The 22,902-nt window shown below is 45.8% G+C and overlaps 1 protein-coding gene across 2 annotated transcripts in view; it reads left to right on the top strand.

Annotated features, from left to right (window-relative positions):
- Window positions 1–22,494, top strand: part of CREB5 (cAMP responsive element binding protein 5) — a 384,506-nt gene extending 362,012 nt beyond the window's left edge. For both annotated transcript variants that reach the window (XM_045828303.1, XM_045828304.1), the window contains 4 exons: window positions 3,946–4,269; window positions 6,992–7,219; window positions 15,076–15,184; window positions 16,108–22,494. In XM_045828303.1, the coding sequence (XP_045684259.1) occupies window positions 3,946–4,269; window positions 6,992–7,219; window positions 15,076–15,184; window positions 16,108–16,271 (825 nt within the window). In that variant the 3' untranslated portion in view covers window positions 16,272–22,494. The remainder of the gene's footprint in view (window positions 1–3,945; window positions 4,270–6,991; window positions 7,220–15,075; window positions 15,185–16,107) is intronic.
- The last annotated feature ends 408 nt before the right edge of the window (window positions 22,495–22,902 follow it).

Below are 22,902 nucleotides of genomic sequence, written 5' to 3'. Positions count from 1 at the left end.
GACTAAGATTATTGTCTTGGTGTGAAACATGCAAGAATAGACTTGAAGCAGTCAAGTCATTTCCCCTCGCAGTACGAGCTAATTATTTGAGAGATGAAGATCTGGTTCGTAGTAGTTATTTGTCAGGCTCCATTTGCTCCTAATTAAAGGTGGAAAAGTTGTTTGCGGCATTGAAGGGGGGACAGAGTGACCCGCTCCTAAACATCTTTTCGATTTTCCATGCCACTTTTTCAGGGAAAATATACCAAGATGAAGTTAATGTGCATTCCTTTTGTGTGTTGGTGTTTTTTCTTGTTACCCTGTTTTCGAGGGCAGGCAGGGTGGAGAGCGGGAGCTCTCTGACAGTGGACTTGTACAGCCCAGCCGCCCATGTGACTTCTGCAGTTGACTGTGCTGGCCTCAGTTGACTGATAAAACCATCCTCCTGTAGGAATACCACCTGCAGTAATTAAAGATGAAAATGCACATGCTCATCCCGAGCCTCAGAAAATTCCATTCATTCATTCATTCATTCATGCCAAAAATACGAATTCAGAGCCTAATGCATCAGGCTCCGTGCTAAAGCTGTGAATTTAACACTGAGCAAACTCCACCCTGGCCCCTGCCCTCATGAAGCTTACAGTCTGGGATGGTTGATGGGTATTACTTGAAGAATCGCTCTAAAAATCATGACAACAACTTGGATTTTAAAAGGAGGAATATGGCTCTACTGGGACCACATAACAACAGGGACGGATTTACACCGTGAGACCAGGGAGAGTTTTACTGAGGAGGAGTCTGAGGCTGAGGGCCCTAGAATGTCTGGGGAAATGGAAAGGGCATTCCAGGTAAGAAGACTATCAAATGCAAAGGCCTGTGAGGCCTGCGTGGGAAGAGCAAGAGATGATGGGAAGGCAGAGCCACACACTACAGGGCCTAGGCAGAGGCCGAATCATGGGCTTTGACCTTCACCATTAGCATTAGAAAGCTGTAGAAGGGTCATTTGTCCAAGGGTTAAAAAGTGGGGGCAAGGAGAAGGGACCTTATCAGATCTGTGTTTGGAGGGGTAATATATTCTATTCACTCACTCTTCACAAATATAACAAGGGAGATGATCGTGCTAAGCCCTACATTATTCTTTGCTGTATTTGAGCTTCCTGAGAATTCTTACTATCTACCCTTCCCTCTGCCAAGTTTCAGCCAGACAGTATCTGGCTCCCCAGTTGCATGCAGAGCAACACACGTACAGCCTACTGCAAGATCGTGCAGCAGAGGCCTCTGGTCTTGCCAACTTTTCTAGCCCTCTCTCTTATTCCTGCCTTTCCTTTTGATGATGGCGAGGTGGCATAACGCAGTTTATTCCTGTCCTTGGCAAAGTACATGTGGCATGCCTTCCAGCACCTCCTCTCCTCGCCAGTGGTGTGAACTTGGCACGGGGGTGAGCCTCCCTTTCCGCCTTGCAGGGCTGTTCTGAGGATTAGGTGAGTTAATACTTGTAAGAGACACAATGAGGAGTGGCACGTAGTGAGTGCTCAGTTAACGCCAGCCATTGTTTCAGTCTTTGCTGCTCTAGGTAGGTGCCAAAGGTATACTGTTAAGATGAAAAAACACAAGACACAAAACTCCCTGTCATAAGAGGGGCTCACACAAGCACATGCTCATAGATGCTGAGGGAATGCCTGAGACACACCGTGGTTCCCTGGGGCGGTGGGGCTGGGGCTCAGGGAGGGAACAGGGAGCTGCTGATCTACTTTCTTACCTCCTGTTTTTGTAATGGTTGATTTTTTTTTACTATAGAGCTGTACATCTTTCCAATAATAAAATTACAAGGAATAGCTTAGAAAATCCATTAATATTATCCAATATGTCCATTTTAAAAAACATAATGATTTCATTATAATCCTTTTTCATAATTTTATTCACTGTTAAGTTTGGAGCTGTCATTTAGAAACTTTTCTTGGGGTAAAAAAGAAATATATATAAATCTGAAATCCAGCAATTCATTTGATTTTTCCTTCTCTTGCTCATGTTATATTCAACAAAAGCTTTTAAAATCCTGTGCTATTAGGATCCCACTGTTGTGAAACGGTTCTCCTCACTCTTCCATCTCTGCGCGGGCATACAGCGAGTTCTCGGGAATGCTGTTCTCCCACCCAATGTAAACAAGGTGTTTGGTTCCCCGGTCACTGACTTCATTGTACTTTTAGGCATTGCTTAAATGCTTTATAATGAGCATTTTTATAAAAACAATGAAATCATTTCTAAAAACTGGAGGCGAGGAGTATTCATTGACATAGTTCATTTGCAGTAAACACTGCATCCAGCATCCAGTCTTTCCCAGCAGTTCCGGAAACAGCTTCTTCAGGACTGTCACGATGGAGGGCGGTGGCTATGGCTTACACGGAGGAGCCAGGTGGACGTAGCGGTTACCGAATTAGGACGTCGGAAATGCTTTCGGCAATCACCTGTCACTAACATATAGGCCCGCCCAGCCGAGCCTCCGCTGCCTTTTTACTTTTCCACAAGTGGAGGCTCTTTTTTGTTTAACTGAAGATTTTGATGACTGGAGTCGGTGTTTATCAGTAGTTTACTCTGACCAGCGGAGAGTCATTAATTTTGTGCAGGGCTGGAGCTTGACTGTTGCTTTGGTCATTTAAATACAAACTCTTCCTTTTCACAGTGATTACACAATCAGATAAGAACACAAATCAGGAGAGAGCTTGAGCTCCCCCGTAAATACTTCATGAAGCCAATGTGAGCTTGCCAACTAGACTCTCCTCTCTGCAGAAGACACCCGTCCGAGGAGGAACTGTGTTGTGCAGTACTTAGGCCACGGGGCCCCTGGGGATATGGTGATACATGTGTGTGTACAAGAAGAAACACACATAGTCTCGAAGAAACTGTGATGCAGCTGATTCCCAACTGAGTTTTTAAAGCCGGGGCCAGGAAAGGACGGGCCATGGCCCCTGAGCGCATTTGCACAGCCCAGGATCTAACAGTGGTTTCTACACTTGAAAATGAGCCTTGAAAATCAGGAGTAGAATAGCATTTCAGGTCACGTGAATATTCTCTGAAATTAAAATTTCCTGTTCCTAAGTAGAGTGGTATTGGCACCCAGCGTGACCGTTCACTTCCATGCCGTCCGCAGGAGACCTGAGGGTGTGCCGTGAAGGACTGTGAACTTTCTGGCTCTTTCCAGAATAAGTGTGCGGACCCCTCCGCACTTGTGTGCATGTCTGTTTGCTCGCTCATAGAGAATGCTTTTGTGTGCGAAGTGGCCATCAGAGAAGCTGTGTTCCTCTCCTTTCCCACTCCCTTCCCCAAGTGAGAAGAAGGTGATTGTGTGAGAACGATGAGATCGTCAGGAAGGTCTCTGAGTTACATCACGGCAGCAAATGGAAAAGGCCTGCACGTGGCCTCCAAAGCCTGCACATTATGATCTGCTCTGAAGCCCTTGAATGACATTAGTAGTTCCTATATTTCAAAACGTGTATAGTTACGTACTCTTTGTGTCAGAGAATCTTTTTAAAGGCAAAAACCTCTTGTTCTTGTGATTTGTACACAGCACACAGCCAGATCAGATGATGGGGCCCTTTGCTCGGTGGCATTATAGTATTGAATGGTTTTATTTGGTTTTACTCGTATCTGGCTGTCAGTGGGAGATGGTAAATAATTGAACAATAGGAAATACGTTTTAGTAGAAGATCTAAATCTTGATAGGGCCCCTGCTCATGTGCGGTGACTATTCAATTAATGAATGTTTGTGGCTGGCATTGACCTTCCTACCTAGCACAGTATTTATGAGAATATGAAGTTAATATAAAAGTCACACCGCTACCAGTAAAACAACGTGAACACTAGCACCATATAAAGTATTACAGATTGGAACTGTATGTCACTTTGATTCGGAGTCCCCGCTGTGTACGTGACTGACCTCGGCTGTCCCCTCTCGTTCTGTCGTTTCAGAGGCTGAAGGCTGCATTGACTCACCACCCCGCCGCCATGCCCAACGGGAACATGAACACCATGGGACACATGATGGACATGATGGGCTCCCGGCAGGACCAGACGCCGCACCACCACATGCACGCGCACCCGCATCAGCACCAGACACTGCCGGCCCACCACCCCTACCCGCACCAGCACCAGCACCCAGCACACCACCCCCATGCTCAGCCCCATCACCAGCAGAACCACCCGCATCATCACTCCCACTCCCACCTCCATGCACACCCAGCACACCACCAGACCTCGCCACACCCACCCCTGCACTCCGGCAACCAAGCACAGGTAGACCCTTTTCGTGGCCCCTTCCCCCTTCCTGTTCGCAGTGCGAGCTCTAAAGGGCGGGGTTGGGGGGCGGTCATGGGCAGCATTCTTGTCTGACCAGCCCAGGTGTTCTATCTGATGCTCTCGGGAGCTCTGTGCATTTCCTAGGACTTAACAGCTACCCATAAGATCCTACCTGATCATAGTTTCTGCATGTAATAATGCCGTAAATTTCGGGTCTAGGCTTTAGAGATAAAGGTAAACTTCAAGACTTCCAAAATCTATTTTTGCAGTGTGTTCCATGGTTAACCCTAAAAAAGTGTTATCAATGTGAGGAGTAGGCAGGATTTAAGCGTGTGGAGAAAGATGGGAATAAAGAATGAGAAAAATAGGTTGATGCCAACTGTGGTTCTAGCCGCGGTGCCCCGTAACATCGTAGACACTCAACTTTGTCTCCTGCAAAATGGAAGTCACGCCCAAAGGGCAATATTCTCAGTAACATTGAATGTTTCAAGTCGAAAGAGTAACAATTCCCGGCAGACAAAGAGGCTGGGTAATGGATGTCAGGGCACAAGGTGCTGTGTAAATGGTGAGGAGAGGTGACTCATCCCACCCAATGTGAAACGCGTTGGAGGGAGCAGACAGAGAGCCAAGCTCTGCAGATCATCAGTGCAAGAGAAAGGCCAAATCCCAGCGGCGGGGAGTCACCAGGAACGGCTAGGAAGAAAGCCGGCATTTAGACTCAACAGAAAGAGGGTCGGGGGCCAGGCAGACGTTATGTCACCCTGCCCGAGAAGAGAGGCGGGTCCGCGCACCGGAGTGAGTGGTAGGAAGCGGAGGAAGGGCATGCTTAGGAGCAGGGCCAGCCCTAGACGCTTTGGATCTCCAAGCAGGGTGACCTTTGGTAGTCCCCCTCCACCCATTCCACGCTGCCAGCTCCCAACCGGCTGGGTCAGGATGGCGTCCGAAGCTTGGGACCGCCAAGTAACACTTATTCATCGTCTGCCTCCGGACCTCACACAGGCATAGCTTCTCGACCTCTTGAGCCCCCTTCCCTAACACACACCGAACCTGGACCGCCGTCCGCGAGCAACTCTGAGTACATAAGCTCTTCAGCAGATAAGCTTGTTTGCCGGATAAGCTTATTTCTGCCAAAGTGCTTAGAGGTGTTCTGTGTGGTAAATAACAGTGCCGGCTTTGGAGTGAGGAAACTTTCGTTCATTTCCATTCTTCCTTCCTCCTGTGTGGTCAGATGAAGCTCCCTACGCCTCAGTCTTTCCACCTGCAAAATGGGTTAATAATACACTAAGCTCATCGAGTCCTAGGAGCATTTAGTAACGCAAATGTCAGCACAGTTTTCATTACACGTTGGCCATGATTCATTCTAAACCCAGGGAAGGCAGTAGAAGTTTAGCAAGAGTGTAGCAATAAAATGCTATTCAAAACACCCTTTTAGTCTAATGCCGTGGTGAGACTTGTATTTAGAAGGGAGAAAGAAAACTACAAGGTCAAAGATAGGCAAGTAGGTTTACATGTGTACTCATTTTTTAAGGAGAAGGATAACATCAAGTTTTGGTTGTGTTGCTGTACCAGTTAATTCACAGGCATGTGTAACAGTTCTTTGAATATAAAAACCATTCATTAACTAATTATCAGTTAGCCAATTGCTCTCTATTTTAAGTAAGCAGCCAATTGTATATGCAATTAGTTCATTGCTATTATAATTAGCTGCACAAACGCTTGCTTTTTTACCCTATAGTTAAAAAAAAAAAAGCCCAGGTTGGTCTTCTTAAACTTTGAACAAGATCACAGTGAAAATGCCTTTCTTAGACTGTGTTAACTTGAGACACCTCACGAGGCGTGGCGGACCTGCGGCACGGAGGGAGACGAAGCTGTACATGCGGGGGGGCCTCTCAAACCTTAGACGTGGCCGAGCCCCAGGCAGAGCTTACCAGGAGTCCGCAGGCTAGGAAAACGTCCTAATGATGACGTGGTTTGCCCCTCCCGGGACCTCCTTACATTGTGAGTCAACGAGAAAGTGCGGCGGCCCTCCCGGCTCACCACGAGGAGTGTGACTCCGTGCGCCTTGCGGCCCCAAATGCCTCCTTTTATGGGCCCCGCTCCCCAGTCACCCAGAAAGGCCTCCTCTCACTGCCTCCACTGTCGGCAAGCCCTGAAACGGTGAAAACAGGGTTGCAACTGCGTTCGGGGCTTCACGGGGTTCTTTCATGGGGGTCACGTTGGGGACGATACCCCGGAGGTGTGCTCTAGTTTTAGCACCACCGGAAGGGCAGGCGCTCGCGACCTGCCCAGACGGCAGAGGACTCACCAACACGGTGACAGTGCCGCTGACCCCTCGGTGCCCACGTGCAGCCACACGCGGGCACTTTAAACTTTAATGTGCACCTTAAAGGGAACTTTTTTAACATCTGAAGGAGGAAAAACATGTTTCCTGTGCTAGGATTCAGCCAGTGCCCATAGAGAAAAATCGATTTGACTTTCTTTCCACAAGTCACTCCTATATCTTGCCAACATATCATGGAAGGTAGCTCAGAGGACGCTTTTTTTTGCCCCATGAGCTCACGTGATGTCACCATTTAGCTCATTTTTAGAGAACAGGTTCGAGATGCTCACTAAGGCAATCGGCTCTGCGGGGCATTGCATTTCAACAACGGCTTGGGTCTCCTCGCTTGCCCGACACGCTCCTTCCCCACCCTGTCATCTTCCTTCTCGTTGCCTGCAGGTCTCACCAGCGACGCAACAGATGCAGCCCACCCAGACAATACAGCCGCCCCAACCCACCGGGGGGCGCCGGCGGAGGGTGGTGGATGAGGATCCAGATGAGAGGAGGCGGAAATTTCTGGAACGGAACCGGGCAGCCGCCACCCGCTGCAGGCAGAAGAGGAAGGTCTGGGTGATGTCACTGGAAAAGAAAGCTGAAGAACTCACCCAGACGAACATGCAGCTTCAGGTGCAGCCCCTGTCTCTTTCCTCGGGACTCAGAGGCCCTGTGTACAGCCGGCATTTCCTGTCCCCAAGGGCGCCTGTTGACCTAAGGAGCAATACCGCACGCTAGCCAAGCTCGCTCCTCCGGTGCTGTGCACCCTGGGACACCCTATAAAACAAAATAAGCCACTCAGTTTTAGATCCACCTGCCTACCAAGCTCTGAGGAGGGAGAACCTGCCGGAGTAAGTCACAGAGCTGGGAGTGCAGGCTTCGCAGGGTCCCTCTCTGGGTCAGAAATTACTTGCCGTGTTTCCCCTCTCCAGCTCTCAGTTTCCTCATCTGTAAAGTGGGAATGATAACCCCACAGAGTTGTTGGGAGGACCAAATGAACGAATGATGCGGAGCAGTTTGCCCAGTGCCTGGCTCGAAGGAAGTTTTCAACCGAAAGGCAGCCCTTTAAATTCACTGTGTGAGGGCGTTGCTTCGGCCTGCATGAGATTATGCATATTTTTGCTTAATGAAGGAAAGGAAGGTTCATGTGTATTGCTTTGCTCTCTACACAGGGGCGTCCACCCCACAGCCCACGGGCCGCAGGTGGCCCAGGCTGGCTGTGAATGCAGCCCAACATAAGATTGTAAATTTACTTAGAACCTTTTTTGCTCAGCAGTTTTCCTTAGTGTGTGTGTATGTCATGTGTGGCCCAAGACAACGCTTCTTCTTCCAGTGTGGCCCAGAGGTGCCAAAAGGTTGGACACCCCTGCTAGGAAAAGACATGCTTCTATCTCATTTTCAAACTTGAGATTTGAATCTTGCATGGTTTGTGCTTTAACATGGGCAGCTCCATTGCGGACATTTTATAAAAGGCCCCTTTGAGGAGTGTTTTGAGAGCAGGGGAGAAAACTCCAGGGCGCGGGGCTTCTGCAGCTGACTTCATGCTGGGGAAACGATGCCGTTCAGGGCGTGTGTTCTGGCACAAGAAGGAGTGCACTGCTCGCCAGCAGGGAGAGAAAGCACCAAACCCACACACGACTAGCAGTCCAGGGACAGAGCCATGCATTATGGCCCAGCGCTCCCAGGAGCAGAGGGAGTGGCTAAAGAGGACCGAAGGGGAGAAAGACCGCCCCAAACAGGGACTGGCCGTCTCTCAGTTGTTCGCAGGTCACCTTTGCCTGATTCTCTGTCGTTCCTAGAAAGGGCTGGTGAGGGTGCCAAACCCCCAAAGCCTTTGCATGTTCAATTCCATTAACGGAAATGACCTTGGGACATCCAGTGTGCAAATTGAAAATACACGAAGAAAGTTTAGGTGATTCATGGGCTGAACATCAGAATTTATGGATGTTCGCTTTTCCCCCTAAATTTATTATTCTTTTTGGAATAGACACGAGAAAGAAACTGAGAAACATATATAGTAGGTACGAGGGAACTAAGATAATAACTCCTCCCATTAACTTATGTGCTGCTTGAGGGTGCGGGCTGTGTCTCATTACCTTCTCTTCTTACTACCCACCCCCCGACTTCTAGTGTGGTGTCTAGTTGGCACGGTGACCTTATGCACTCAGAGTCTGTTGGATAAGTGAACGAGCTCCCCATCTCTGGAGTGCCCCGAGAACTGGCGGCCTGACCACTTGGCAAGAGTGTGTTTGAAGGGAGTCAAGCCGCAGTGGGATGGCTGGCCTTACACACCGCGAGAGTCACTCCGACCTGCAAGTCTGCAATTCTAGAACCTGGCAGGCACAGTGGCGTTTGAGGAGCGTTTAGGTAGAACGTGGATAAACACTTTTAATATGCATAGTACTCATTTTTATTTTTACGTGTATTGAAAAATATCATTAGAACCTCAAACCTTCAATTTCACAAATCCTATTGGTCAGGATGAGGCTACGTCATTACAGAATGAGTTAATTTGAGCAAACACATTAAGTCAATAAAAGGCCCAGTGCATGTGGACCTGGCAAACGTTAGAGCCGTGGTTCCGGTCTGAGGGATGGCTGGGAATCCCTCGGATTGGCTGCCCGTCCTGAGGTCTGCAGGAGGACCACGAAAACGTGCCGGTTTTCTCAGCCTCAGCACTGTGGACTTTAGGGCTCCATTCTTGTCGTGCCCTGTCCGCTGCATATATTTAGCAGCATCCTTGGTCTCTACCCACGAGATAGCAGTAGCACCCTCTACTCCACCCCGCATTGGCGACGACCAAAAGTCTCTAGATATTGCCAAACGTCCTCTGTGGGGGCAAAATCACCCCTGGTTGAAAACCACTTCCTTAGATGCAGGAGCCAGCTGGCATGCCTCCGATGCCAACAACTGTTTCAATCAGTTTCAACTACAATGAGTCCTTGCAGAACGACTCCGCCGTATTGCCTGTGGCCCTAGGGCATGAAAACATGGAGGGGCCACAGCAGCGAGCCAGGAAAGTGAAGCTGCCGGATGACCTTGAGGACAGATGTGTCCATGCCTTGGCCATATGCATGCACCGTGTTTTTTCGGACTTAAGATGCCCTCCCCCCATTTGGGAGGGAAAGGGGGTGCATCTTATAGTCCGAATGTAGCTTACCTGGCTTGCTGTGGGGGGGGCGTGCCGAGGTGAAGTGGGGTCACAGGAGGCAAGAGCAGGGTTGCCACTGCATTTTCCTCCCAAATTTGGGGGGGAGTGCTTCTTATAGTCCAAAAATGCGGTATATTATTGATTTTACAAAACAGATAAGAGACCCTAATCTATGAATTTTTTGTTGTTGTTGCTTCTTGTATGCTCCCTAACCAAACCGGGAACCAAACCCGCAACCCAAGCCTGAGCCCTGACTGGGAGCTGAACTGGCAACTTTACAGGACGATGCCCAACCAACTGAGCCACCCCGGTCAGGGTCTGATCTATGAATGTTTACATTTCTTTAGGGTCAGAATGACTAGCAAAAAGAAATAACTAGAATTCTAGCCCCTGAAGAAAACAAAAGCCGTGTCAGAGCCATTCAACAGGCACCGATATTTCTGGTTGCTACAGCAGCGCCCGAGAAAGGGACCGTCTCCGAAAAGACTCAGTTGTTGGTGGTTTCCAACCTGTGCTTTGCTTCAGAGGGACAGAAGCCCCACCACCGCGTGTTCTCCGTGCCGGTGAGCGCTCCGCATCCCACCCCGCGATGCTGGACAGGGCAGGGACTGCGCTACCTCTGCGTGACCCTTTCCCTCTCGCTGGAACTTTGTCAGAAGAAAAAGGTGTCTCTCTTGACGCTGGCTCGCCGAGCCAAATTCTAAGTAAACAGAAATGGAAGGTGCTAAGCAAACAAACTGCAGCCAAATGGAATATTCAAGGTCTGGATGGCCAGCTGCCACTTTTGAGTTGTTTTCCAGCATAGAACCTTTGAGTTAGGTTGCAGGGTTTCGGATTGGAAAAATCAGACCTAAGAAAACAAAGTCAAGCTCCCAGACTTCATTTCCTTGTCTCATAACACATCTCTGCCCACCAGGCCAGTGGTGGTATAGGAACTGGGGGGGCGGAGGAGAAACCACCCAATCTGACATTTTATATAAGGAGACATTCAGGCTCAGGGGACTTGAGGAGTCTTCTCAAAAGTCACACAGCCAGCACACAGCAGGATTAGGCCCCAAGCAAGTCTTCTCTTGACCTAACCCTCTTGCCCTGTGACCTTTCATTCTAGAAAGTTCTTAAACGAAAGAAACCCACATTCTTTTCTCTGACAAAGTGGCTCAGGTCGGCTCTGCATTCATCAGCTGCTGACGTGGGGCTCAGGGACTGGATTGTTTGTGTTCGGTAGATGATATGGAAATCATCTGGTCACCCACAGAAATAATTGCTTTTCTTTTTTAGTGCAAAGACACATGGCCTAAGTCGCTGCTGAAATTTTAGACACATGAGCCCAGGTTTGGGACTTGGCAAGAGCCTGGGCCAGATGGGAACTGTTGCCTGACAAATTCAAAGTCCTTTGTTTTGGAATGAGCCAAACCTGCCCTCTCGCTGATCTACAGAAAGAAGCGGGGGAGGGGGCTATCTTGCAGCCACCCCCCCCCCCGCCCTTTTTTTTTGGCACAGACGATGGTTTGCATCAAAAAACATTCTGGGTTTATCATATTAACAAAATGACATCCCCAAACCAAAAACTGCAAGTGCAGCTTGGATGGACTTTTCGGAGTGCTTATTTAAAGTATGTTATTGTAGTATTGAATGTCTCTATATGGGGCGCTGCTTCAACCCAAGGCAACCTGAGGGGTTTAGGAGCAGATGAACCCAGCCGCACCTCATCTGCCCTCTTACAGTCTCCATGTAAATGGCTAACTGCCTCAGTTAGTAGCAAACCCAGGCCAGCTTAGAAAAAACGAAGAGCCGCTTTCAGCAGGAGAATCAATACCGATTATTACTGCTTTGTTTTCTCCAAGCACCTTTATATGAAGACCTCAAGCTATTACAACCCACACAGGGGAGTCAAAGTATTGGTGATTCGCCTCAATTCATAAAGCAAGCTAATTCAGAGTAAGAAAATGCCCCCAGAAGTCCTGGTTTTTATTTCCCTCGCAGAGCTGCAGGCCGCATTTGATGTCTTTCATGCGTTTTGCAGCACTTGCTATCTGGTTGTTCTCTTCCCAAATGAATTCAAGGTGATTCTACTTAGGTTACCTTGGAAAGGGTTTTCATCTAAAATACAGTCTGGTGTCTGTGCACTTCCTACATCAGTCAGTCCATCAGCGCGGAATCTTCAGGGCGATGACGCACGTGCGCTGCTCACGGCCCCCTCCGCAGTCTCCGGGGCAGTGGTTCCCGACACGCCTGAACCCGGAGGCTCCGCTGTGGTGTCTGATGAAGGCTCCACGCACTCTCGACAATATGGGCGCACACATGGACACCAAATTGTGCTCGAAATGAAACTATAAATGTTGCTTTGGAATCTGCCCTGATGTGATTTGGACGCACAGGGCGTGCTAGAACTGGCTCCCTTAGAAAACATGAGGCTTAAAATAGAAGTATGTTTGAAAATGCTGAAGGTAGTTAACAAATGAAAAAAAAATCACGATCAAGTCCTTCATTAGATTATTAGGTAATGAGCGTTGCCAATAGAAGGTGACACGGAAACACTGGGAGAATAAAAAACTATCTTGCTGGAGCAAACTAGAGAACTAGTCCAACCATCTTGCTTCGTGCTTGGTTGGTGAGGCAGCTAGAGAAGTCAAACCCTGTTGTTCTCCACTGTTAGGTCAGAGTTCCTTTTCTGCTAGAAACTTCGCCCAGTGACTTTGTTGGCCATTAGACTTTTGTTTAGTCCTCACCTGCATCATAGTTATGTGTATATGAGCTAAACAAGAGGCTGGGTGTTTTTCTCTACTGATAATAGTAATTGGCATTCATTTTCCAACCATAGCATAGCTAAATAACACAATTACTAACACACTACATTAAGAAATATGTCCATAAGCACACATACCTTTAAAGGACAGCCAGTTGTCACGGTACTTCCCAGGTTCCCATGTTTTTACAGACCCTCACAACTCCTAGGGCCTCAGTTCCTATACTTACAACATATTGATTTATTGATAAAGTGCTTTGCTCTTCATAGACAAAAATGCCACTCAAGTCATCTGTTCTGTATGGACTTTGGTTATGGGCCAGGACACCACGTATACCATTCATAGTGGTGATTGGTCCTGTTTTACTGGGGCCTCTCGTGGAAGCAAAAGCTTTATTGTAAAATGGTTCTGGGTGTGCCGAGTATTGTGGGCAGTTAGCTCCCTGCAACTGCAGAAACCCAGAGAACGGAATTCAAAGTGTTTTCTTAAGGAAGGGGCAGAGCACACTCCGTGCCTGGAAGTCGAACACTGCCCAGTAAAGGTGGCTGCCCAGGACATCATGGGGGAAGAAGTGGAGACCAAAACCAACCTTTGCAAGATGGCCCCAAAGGGGGATTTTTATTTTCTTCCCGAAGCATAAGAAAGCAAGAGAATCCTGTTGTTTTGTTTGAAATGCATTCCTTATTTGTTGTTTCCTAGGTCACAGAACAAAACTGTGGCTGGACTCACTAAACACTGGAACTTGACTCCGTTTTCTAAGCACTGTTGTCTGCCTGGTCTGCCGCTGAGAGTGTCTTCTTCGGGGCAGGTGTCCAGTGGTTGGGATTTCAGAAAGGTGTCACTTCTGTCAACCAGATGCAAATAACATGACATTTACTTTGCAGCCAAACTCTATGGTCACACATCTAGCTTTCTTTTTCTCCTTTTCAGTTTTGTTTTTGTTTGTTTGTTTTGCTTTTAACCTGGAGTTGCCTTCTATGTAATGGTCCAAAAGCAACTTTCTTAACACATGCTATTTTAAGCAGAGGAGGAGCTGGGAAAATCAGAGAGGAAAGAATTCATGTTTAAGGCTAAAATAAATTATCCTGTAAATAAAGTTGTCCCACTGACCCCAGAATTGACAAGGGTCACTTTTGGCTTTGACAGGGTTTTTATTTTGTAAAGTTTGGAAGAGAAAGAGAAAAGCTCTGGGGATGAGATTTTTCTTACTTTGCTATTTATGTTACTCAACAGTTGACTGCCTGTAACGTACTTTGCAAAAGAATGTGGAAATGGGAGCTATTGTTTAAAAAAAGTTTCAAAAAATTTTTAATTAACTTCTAGAATCCCAAACTTACTTTTCTAGGTGATAAATACATGCCTGAAAAGCCAAGTTCATATTGCAAGTGTAGATACAGGTTAATGACAGCCGTGTTCAAACACCCTTTTCTGTGTGCATGTTTCTTTAAGGTCACCTACAAGTGCAATGCCTGGCAGGCAGTCGCACATGGGCACAGGCCCGGAGGAGGGTGTTATGTGCCACAGCTCTAAAATGGCTTATTTGAGATAGGGCTCTGTTTATGGTTTAGTTTTATCAAGTGGAAGCACCTTGGAACCAACCATCTATTCTAAGTTTATATTTGTAGACAACGGTGCCAAGTACATTATTCTACAAAGCCATGAACTTGTCTTTGTGAATTACTACATTAAGTGGAGAGTTGAGGCACTTATTCAAGGGACTAGGAAAAGTGCACATACACATAATCCACAGCAGGAATTGTTGTGCTACTCAGGGAGGAAATGTCTCTCGACTGAAAATAACCAAACTGGTTCATGAATCCCTGAAATGAATTCTATCAGGGCCCAAAACTTCACTGCCCATGCTCCATCCCCCTAGCAGAGGGCCCATAGTTACGCCGTATGCTTCCATGCCTCCTGCTAAGTGGGCGCCAGACAGGGGGACGTACTTGAGCTACAGCCCGTTTAGAGCTTTTGGGAAACAGGAAGGTAGATTAGTCAGTTTACTGTGAGCGCATTTCAGTTTGAAGCCCCACAATTCTTCCCACTGACTCACACTCGTCTTCGCACAGTGAACAAGGACCGGAGCTTGTCAGACGGTGTAAAGATGATGATCACCATAACTAACTCCTGCTGAGTGCTTAGTATGTGCTGGGCATTGTTCTGAGTGTTTCACATACATTACCTCCTTGGACCCTCCCAACTCAAAGAACCTTGTGCTACTTTTATCTCCATCTTGTAAACAATGGTGCTGGAGCTCAGCTGGGTCATGTTACCCGCCTAGTGAGTGGAGAGTGGAGATTCCCACCCAGGGAACCTGGCCCCAGAGTCTCCCGCCCCAGTGCTCTGTTCCGCACTTTTAGTAGGATCCAGCTCTTGAGTGACAACCTAGTCTCTTCAGGAAGCCCCGGGTGAGTGTGAGGGGCCAAACTGAAGGCAAGCTACACATTCTCAGGTGAATCCTGTTACAAAACATCCCTAACGTCATCCAGACTTAACAGAAACGTTTGCCCATTCAGTTGCCGAAAGTGCACTGGGCCTTGGGTTTGTGTTCACCGGTCTTCTCAACGTGGCTTTGACTCGTCTCTTTCCAGAATGAAGTGTCCATGTTGAAAAACGAGGTGGCCCAGCTGAAACAGTTGTTGTTAACGCATAAAGACTGCCCCATAACAGCCATGCAGAAAGAGTCGCAAGGATATCTAAGTAAGTCATTGACTTCTTTTGCTTCTTTTAGTGTTCAATTTTTTTTTTTGCCTCTGGTTTTGTATTGGATTTTATTGAAAGAGCAAAAGTAGAGGGTAGGTTGTGCACCCAGGCAGACAGCACACAGAACTCTGGACGGCAGCCAGACTCCCCCACCCGGGGGAAAGCTGCTTTTCTGGCCCCTATCCATCACCACGCCCACCGCCTCCTGATCATTTCTGGCTAGATTTTTCTCTGGCATCTCACATTGTAAAATCCGACCAAAGTCCAGTTCTGCAGCCCGTAGAAAAATGGCCTTCTGGAGCCTAGTTAGCAGTGGGCTAGCTGGCAGTCTTCCAGAGAAATCCACGGGCTGGTGTTGGGCGAACCACCTCCAGTCCCGTGGCCGTGCTGCGTGGTATTCAGGGGGCTGAAAAACTAGAGACCTTGTCTCAGTTTGTAAACACACAAAGTGGACCCCTCTTTTTAGACCCCAGTTGCTGCACCTGGAATGTTGACAGGTTGGTTAAATGTTAGTTGAGTTTAGAGGCTAGTGGGAGGAGCGGGGACTCACGACTCAATTTATTTTCAAATAATTTTTTAGATTGAGCAACACAGATTCTCCCACCTCATGTGAGTATTTCTCCACATTTGATCTATGGATGGCTATTTGAAAATACAAGATGGGGAAGCTGACATCCCAAGACCCCAACACATCCAATCGTTTTTGGGGATGTAGAAAGCATGGCTTTGCTTGTAGCTGTAAAGTGGGGAGGCATAGCTTTGTGACCACAGTATAAAGTCTTAAAACTAACCCCTGAGAGAAAATGTGAGAAAACTCTTCTATTTCTAGTAAATGTCTAGTAGTATTTTTCTGAGCAGTCCGCCCTTCCGCCCAAGGAAGAGCTATAGCGGTGTGTGTGTGTGTGTGTGTTTTCTCCTAGGTCCGGAGAGTAGCCCTCCCGCCAGCCCCGCCCCCGCCTGCTCTCAGCAGCAGGTCATCCAGCATAACACCATCACCACGTCCTCGGCGGTCAGCGAGGTGGTAGGAAGCTCCACCCTCAGCCAGCTCACCACTCACAGAACAGACCTGAACCCGATTCTCTAAAAATCAGGGGTCGCACCTTGCCTCCAAGAAGAGCTGCCGCGTACCATGCGTCCTGTCTTTGAAGGGCATTTTTAGAATTAACTCAGACCGGGAAGACTCCTCAGTTCTTCAAAAGACTGGCTTTCATTTTTATAGTTATTATGGAAATGTTGTCTTTTATACTTAGTTATATAAGAAAAAAGGGAGTTATGCAATTACTATCTATCAGCTTGGGAAATGCTTTGGTGCTTTTCTCCAGTTCTCTGGTACCAGTTACTTGTTTGTAAACTGAACTCTTTCTGTATATAGTCATGGTTTCATGCTTATCAGTCCGACCCTTTGCCTGAGACACTGAGTCTTGTTAAACTGCAGCTTTTAGCCAAACAAGGCATACTTAGTGGTCAGCAGAAGCAAGGTCACTGGGTGAGAAGTGTGATGACATCATAACGCATGTTGAGTCTGTGCTGTGACGTCACCGGAATCCCAGATAAACACAGAGCCTTTCCACAACTCTGTTCCTCCTACTATCAAAAATGTTAAGGCCCACTTACATCCGAATAAAATCACCAGGCGTCTCCCCAGCTCCTGCTCCTTGTGGTCCACTTTCTCAAGTGCCCGCTCCCCTCTCCATGTTCCCACTCTTTCCTGGGCTCCCAGTTTACGCTTCATTTTTGCCTTCTTTTCTATATTCCCCCTTTAGCATTGCATGTGAAGAAGAAAATAATATTCAAAGAAAAAAATAAAAGCAAACCTCAGAAATGTGGGCCTGGCCATTGCGTCCTTGCCCTTGACGCACAGCTGGCGTCCATTCAACCGTGCATTTTACGAAATAGTAACCAGGAGACGTTTCATGTGCCTGACTTCATGTTTTTCATAATCAGAGCAACGAAAAGGCGGCTTAGCCATAGGTGAAGCACTGTTGAATGCCAGCTGTGGACACACCAGGGAAGGGTGCTGTGTAAGCCTCCACTGTGATCGTGCCAATTCGGATGCGAGGCTAAACATCACACGCTCCAATTACAACTGGTTTGATATGGCCTGTCCCTAATGTCGAAAATCCCTGCATTACATCATAATTCAGAAGGGCTCTATTCACCACACCGGTTATGTTGTTCAGTCATCAACTGCTAATAGCCTACGATTTATTGTTAATTTTTTTCCTTAAGCCTATGGAAACAGCTCTGCTGTTCTGGTGGGTGGAAAGTAGATGAGCTGCTGGAGGAACAAAGAGAAAGAAAGCCCAATGTTTGGGGGTGGGGAGGTGCTCTCAGCCCTCCAGTAGCAGCTCAAGAAAGGACCCCGTGGACAGGCTGCTCCACTCTCCTGAACGATGCTGATTTACATTTTCAACAACTTTCGAGGACTTGCCCGTTGTAAAAAGCAGATAGTTCCAAACCACAGTCGTGCCTCCTTGAAACAAGCCATTCTACTGTGCTGGTGTTTTAATATCACAACTCACAAATAACCAGGCTAACGTTTCTCTTCAGCAGTCTAGACAGGTGCTGGTGTTTCATCTCCATGTGAATGCTTGACCTCCTAGCACGAGTGTGAGTGTGTGTGTGTGTGTGTGTGTGTTCAGGGGATTTAAAGGAATCGTATTTTAGAAAAGGTGTAGCTTTTATAAGAGTTCAGAAAAGGGAAGGATGTGCTTTGTTTTTTTTTCTCTCACTATAGTGTAAGAATCTATTTTGGAGAAAAAAAAAGAGAATATGAGAGTCGTGAAGCATGATTTTTATAACTAGTTTCAGTTTTATCTACTAACTTACTTTTTAAATCAATATTTATCAACAATCTTTTCATGTATGCAGTGCTTTCAAAAGAAAGTTTTGAGTATCCACTGAAATTCATGACTTGGATATATGGTCTCAAAATCAAAACAAAAAAAAAGAAAAGAGAAAAAAGAAAAATGCAAACAAAAAGGATTTTCTATTATATTTTAGACAAACATATCATTTTTAAGTATTTTAAATACTGAATTCAAAGTTGTCTTGTTTTGTTTTGTTCTTTGTGTTGAATCCCAGCAGGAGCAGCTGAATGGTTTAACCTAACCGGCTTCCTAAGAGACATGTAAGATTTAGCGAAAAAAGAAGTTAACATTCTTCTTTCTATATTGAAGTGAAAAATAATTTTTCATAACTCCTGCCTAGGACTATCCCCGTGTCCCCTTATCAAAGAAAAAGAACTCATTGAAATGTTTGTTCGAGTTTTTGAATTTTTGAATTTTATTTTTTGCTTTAAGTAAACAAAAACTTTCCTTTCTTTACTGCATGCATAGCACTTAATGAAATGGATTTTTTAAAAATCCACTGGTAATACCAGAATGTCCAGGGAGTGTGGGTTGTCACTAAAATTACGGTTTACTTTCCTGCTGTTCCACCCCTTGATTGAAATATTTAGTTGTTCAACCCAAAGCCTCTGCAGTTAAGAACTTGCCTGAGTTTTCTTAATTCAGCAACTTGACAGTTTGACTGATGTGCATTATATATAGCTCAATTATGTCTGTTCTTTATGCTAAGTAGGCAAACCAACCACACACACGTTAGCAGTTAGCAAATGGGCCTCAACGTATAATTAGAATAAACTGTCTTCTTGTTATGCGCGGGGCCTTTAGGTATGTTCATTAGCAGTGTGGAAATACAGTCAATGGGAGATGCCAGCTCGTTCTCGGAGCTTGAAATCCCAAACAGAAAGGCTCAGTGGTCAGATGAGGAACATGGCTTATCAATATTAAGTTATTTCCCCTGAAGGCCCCACTTTTTCCACACCGCGGAATAATCGGTCCCCGCTCTTGCCCTACGCTTTTGGCCCATCTGGGAAACCATCGTAACCCATTCTTCTCCCCACTGCATTCCTGCGTCACCATGCAGAGTTTCAGGACTCCGTCGTGACGACCTTCACAGCGCCCACCTGGAAGGCTCTGCGGCGCTGCTGCCCCCCGCCCCCCGCCCGCCATCCTCGTGGGGCATTTTTATCCTAGCATCCGCCTCTGAGGTCACTGCCAGCCTATCTGGAAATTTCTACCCGATAGTGTTTTTACCAGTAGAATCCTCCCCCAAACTGAAGCATCCACGCCTTAATTGTTTTTTTCCTTAAGACATTTCCCAATGTCGGCCGGGGCAGGTATGGTGAAAATCCTAGCCATGGATGTATGCACTCATTTCCAAGCCAGGCGTTAGGCCGGAAGTCTTCCCTCTACCCTCCCCCTCGTCCTCTCCCACCTCCACGTCCAGGTACGCCTGTTGGGGTCTGAACGTGGTCTGTGGGCGCCGGGCTGAGCTGCCCTTGCTTGTGCATTGTGAGAATGAGGGTGACCTGACGTGGAGCAAACGCTCTTTGGAGCCTATCCAGTCAATGAAATCAAACGCAGTGCAAGTTCCGAGTGGAGAGGCGTGGCGGGTGAATGTTCAGGTGGCCGTTGCCTGTTAGCGAAGTACATTTTAGCGTGTTGCTTGAGTTTGTCATTGAAATCTTAAACCAGCTGCCGTAACAAACCAGCCTGTGGCTGAGGAGCGGGGGTGGGTTAAACTCCAGTAACTGCTATAAAACTAGCCATCCAGTTAGGGTAGAATGTGCTTCTTTCTGGTTAATAAAAATCATCTAAGAAAATATATATGTATGTATGTGTGTATACAGTGGAATTCAAGGACCAAAGCAAAATTTGAACAGGAATCTATTAATTTAGAATTTTATAAGATATTTATTAATAAATGTTATTTTTAAACATTCCATTTGAACAGTATTCTTCTGTAGGATCTACTTTGTTTTTAAAGTATTAGTTCATAATAAACTATTCTAGTCGTGCGTATCTTCATTTTTCAGGGTTCCAAATGGCTGTTCTCTATCATTTGATGGAAATGTTTGCTTAGATCTCTTTGCATAGAAATTTCAAGGACTTTTGTTGCTCGGTGAGTTATTTTTTAATCTGTGTTCTGAACAGCTTTTTTTAAAAAAAAATTATTTCTTTTTCCGTGTTTAAAGTAAGCCCTTTCCTTTAGGGAGCAGAGTTCAGCTAAAGGGAATCAGTAGCTATAACTGGAACGCTTTCTTGTCAACGTATAAAAACAACTTCATCTCTGCGTCTCTGCACCCCACCTCAGTCCCCTCGAATGCTTTGCACTATTCAGCTCTTTACGCTCTTTGTGTCCCTTCTCAAACGATACGCAGTAGCGTTAAGCCATTCAAGCTCCATTATGCAGTCTATCTGAGAAGGAAAAGGAAACAACCCATTTAAATTTGAATAAAATGTGCCTATGCGAACAGTAGCAGTTTAGAACCTCTCTTCTGCTTCAAATAATTTATATTTAAAATTTGCACTTTAGCTTTTTTGGCCCCTTCCTCTTGTTCTTTCTAACCTCCCTCCCTGTCCTCAAACTTGCCAGTTCCGCTTCCCTCTCCACTGTACATACCCCCTTCCTTCGAAGCTCTGAGCTGCATCCTTTAAAATCCTTTACAGAAGTATTTGCACCGGGTACATTTGCGTGCGGTCCTTAGTAGCCTAGCGAAGACGTGTTTCTCCCATCAGCCTAGATGAAGCCTGCTACGAGAATGCCCAGGAAAAGAGCCAGTTTATACTCTATCCCTTTCTTCATAGCATGTTTTAAAAAAAAAATTATTATTATGCAACAGATTGTCAGGCAGCACCTAAGCTACACTTAAGAATTTTCTATCTCACTCTCCGAACCAAAGTGTCCTGATTGAGCCAGGAGACTTATTCTTTTGTGCATCGTGGTGCATGATGGACTGTTGTCCTCGCCCTGGTCTCTCTGGGGCTGCTGAAATAACAGTGGTCCTACCCGGTTCATTCCTAGGTCTCAAAAATGCAATGTTGCCTTGTAACATAATTAGGGACAGCGCCTCTGTTTCACAAGTATAATCTGAGGAAGGACAAGAAGACACTGAAGCAATAAACTTACAAGTGAACTCCAATACCAAGACATATGAAAAGAAAAAAAAAATCCTAGCTCATCATGTTGTGAAAATAAAAAAAAAGTGTATGTCCATTCAAAATATTTTACTATTTCTTGTGGAGTTTTTCAGTGATGTAATGCTTATAGCCAAATTGCTTAAAGAGTGTTTATATATTTTTTCCTTATAAATTGTCTATTTTTAAATAAAAACTATTTAACCACAAGTTGAAGAGAGGGGTAAGGCCTCATTTGTTAAAAGATGAATATTCCTAAGTGGCACTCTGATACCTTTCCAAGCTTATCATCAGAGGGGAATCAATAATTATCAACTATTATGTTTAGACCAATAGACAGAGTTTAACTCATTAGAAGCCAGGGTTTAGAAAGCTCTCCTTCAGCCATTTAAGATTTTCTTACATTGAGTTTCATATTACAGAGCTTTATAGAATTTTTTTAAAGAATCACATCAGCCTCAGGACAGAGAATGGTAACCTGAATAAAGTAGCTTTAAATACATCATTAAAATCTTATGCACACTAAGCCCACTAGACTAGTTCGCTCTTTTAGAATACCAATGCTGTAGACACGAGGTCCTGGAAGGTATCACAGTGCCAGTGTGGAGGAGGGTTCAGAGAAAGGACCCTTCCTACCAGCCAGCCAGTAAAAAAAAAAAAGAAAGAAAGAAAGAAAAAAAAGAAAAAGACCTACCTACCCTCTTCTACCCTCTTTCCTTCTATGTTCTGCTAAATCACACCTGCCTCCTAGAGAGGAGTTCTCTGCCTTTGAGGTTTGTCTTGAAGAAAAGATAAGCTTTGAAATGTTCTCCCTGGAGAGGACATGGGGTTTGGGATCTTCTAAAAAGGCCCAGAAAAATGGCTCAGTTCAAACACAGTATTCCAGGACAATTGGAATATAAATATTGTCCCAAAAATAGAACTAAAAGAAAAAAAAAAAGTCTAGCATTGTACTAAATAAGTGTTAACTAATGAAGTCCCAAAAAAAAGGTGCTGTCACTTTAAGTTCTGGACTGGAGGGTTGTTTGTAATTGTAAACAGCAAAGCATTTGTGTTTGTTTGTCTGTTTGTAAAGCAACCACCTTCCTTACTGGAAGGAGAAAAAAATCTTGGGGTACCTACCTGTAAATATTTGCTGCAGCATTTAATATGTTTAATTTTATGTTAAGCTTTTTGTCGCATAGTGAACACGTTATTACCAATGGACAATGAGTTCATTAAGACTGTTCCACGAGGTCAGATTTTTACATCTCTTTCTAGCAAGAAGAGACAGATTTTGTGCATTTGTACAAATGTTAATAATATCACTGCAATTCCAGTATAATAAAGCACTCAAATGCAAATGACATACGTCACTTTGTATGATGAAATGTGGGCTTGGGATGGCGACATCTACTCTACCCATGGTCTCATTCACACCCTGTAAGCCGAGGCTTACTCTCTCAGGGTCATCATTATGGAGAGACCAAAGAAGGTAAGATTGCCTTTTTCCCAGATCATCATGAGACTCCCACTTCCTCTTCCTACTTCCAGCTTCCTACCTGAGGCTACCAGCCTGACCCATGCACAGTGGGTTGGCCATACAACTAAACTTCACTTGGGGGCTAGTAGATTTAAAAGTCCAAAAAAGCAGCCAGCATAAATGCATGTTCAAGTGATATTTAGGAACCGAGAATCACAGGCTGCCTGCTCAGGCAATCAGATCTGGGAGTTCTTGGCTTGACTGCCGAG

This window comes from Phyllostomus hastatus, unplaced genomic scaffold, assembly GCF_019186645.2.
Source record: "Phyllostomus hastatus isolate PE091 unplaced genomic scaffold, TTU_PhHast_1.1 phas_scaffold_78, whole genome shotgun sequence".
NCBI lineage: Eukaryota > Metazoa > Chordata > Mammalia > Chiroptera > Phyllostomidae > Phyllostomus > Phyllostomus hastatus.
The sequence above is the reverse complement of the archived record's forward strand: the minus strand, read 5'-3'. Positions and strand labels throughout refer to the sequence as shown.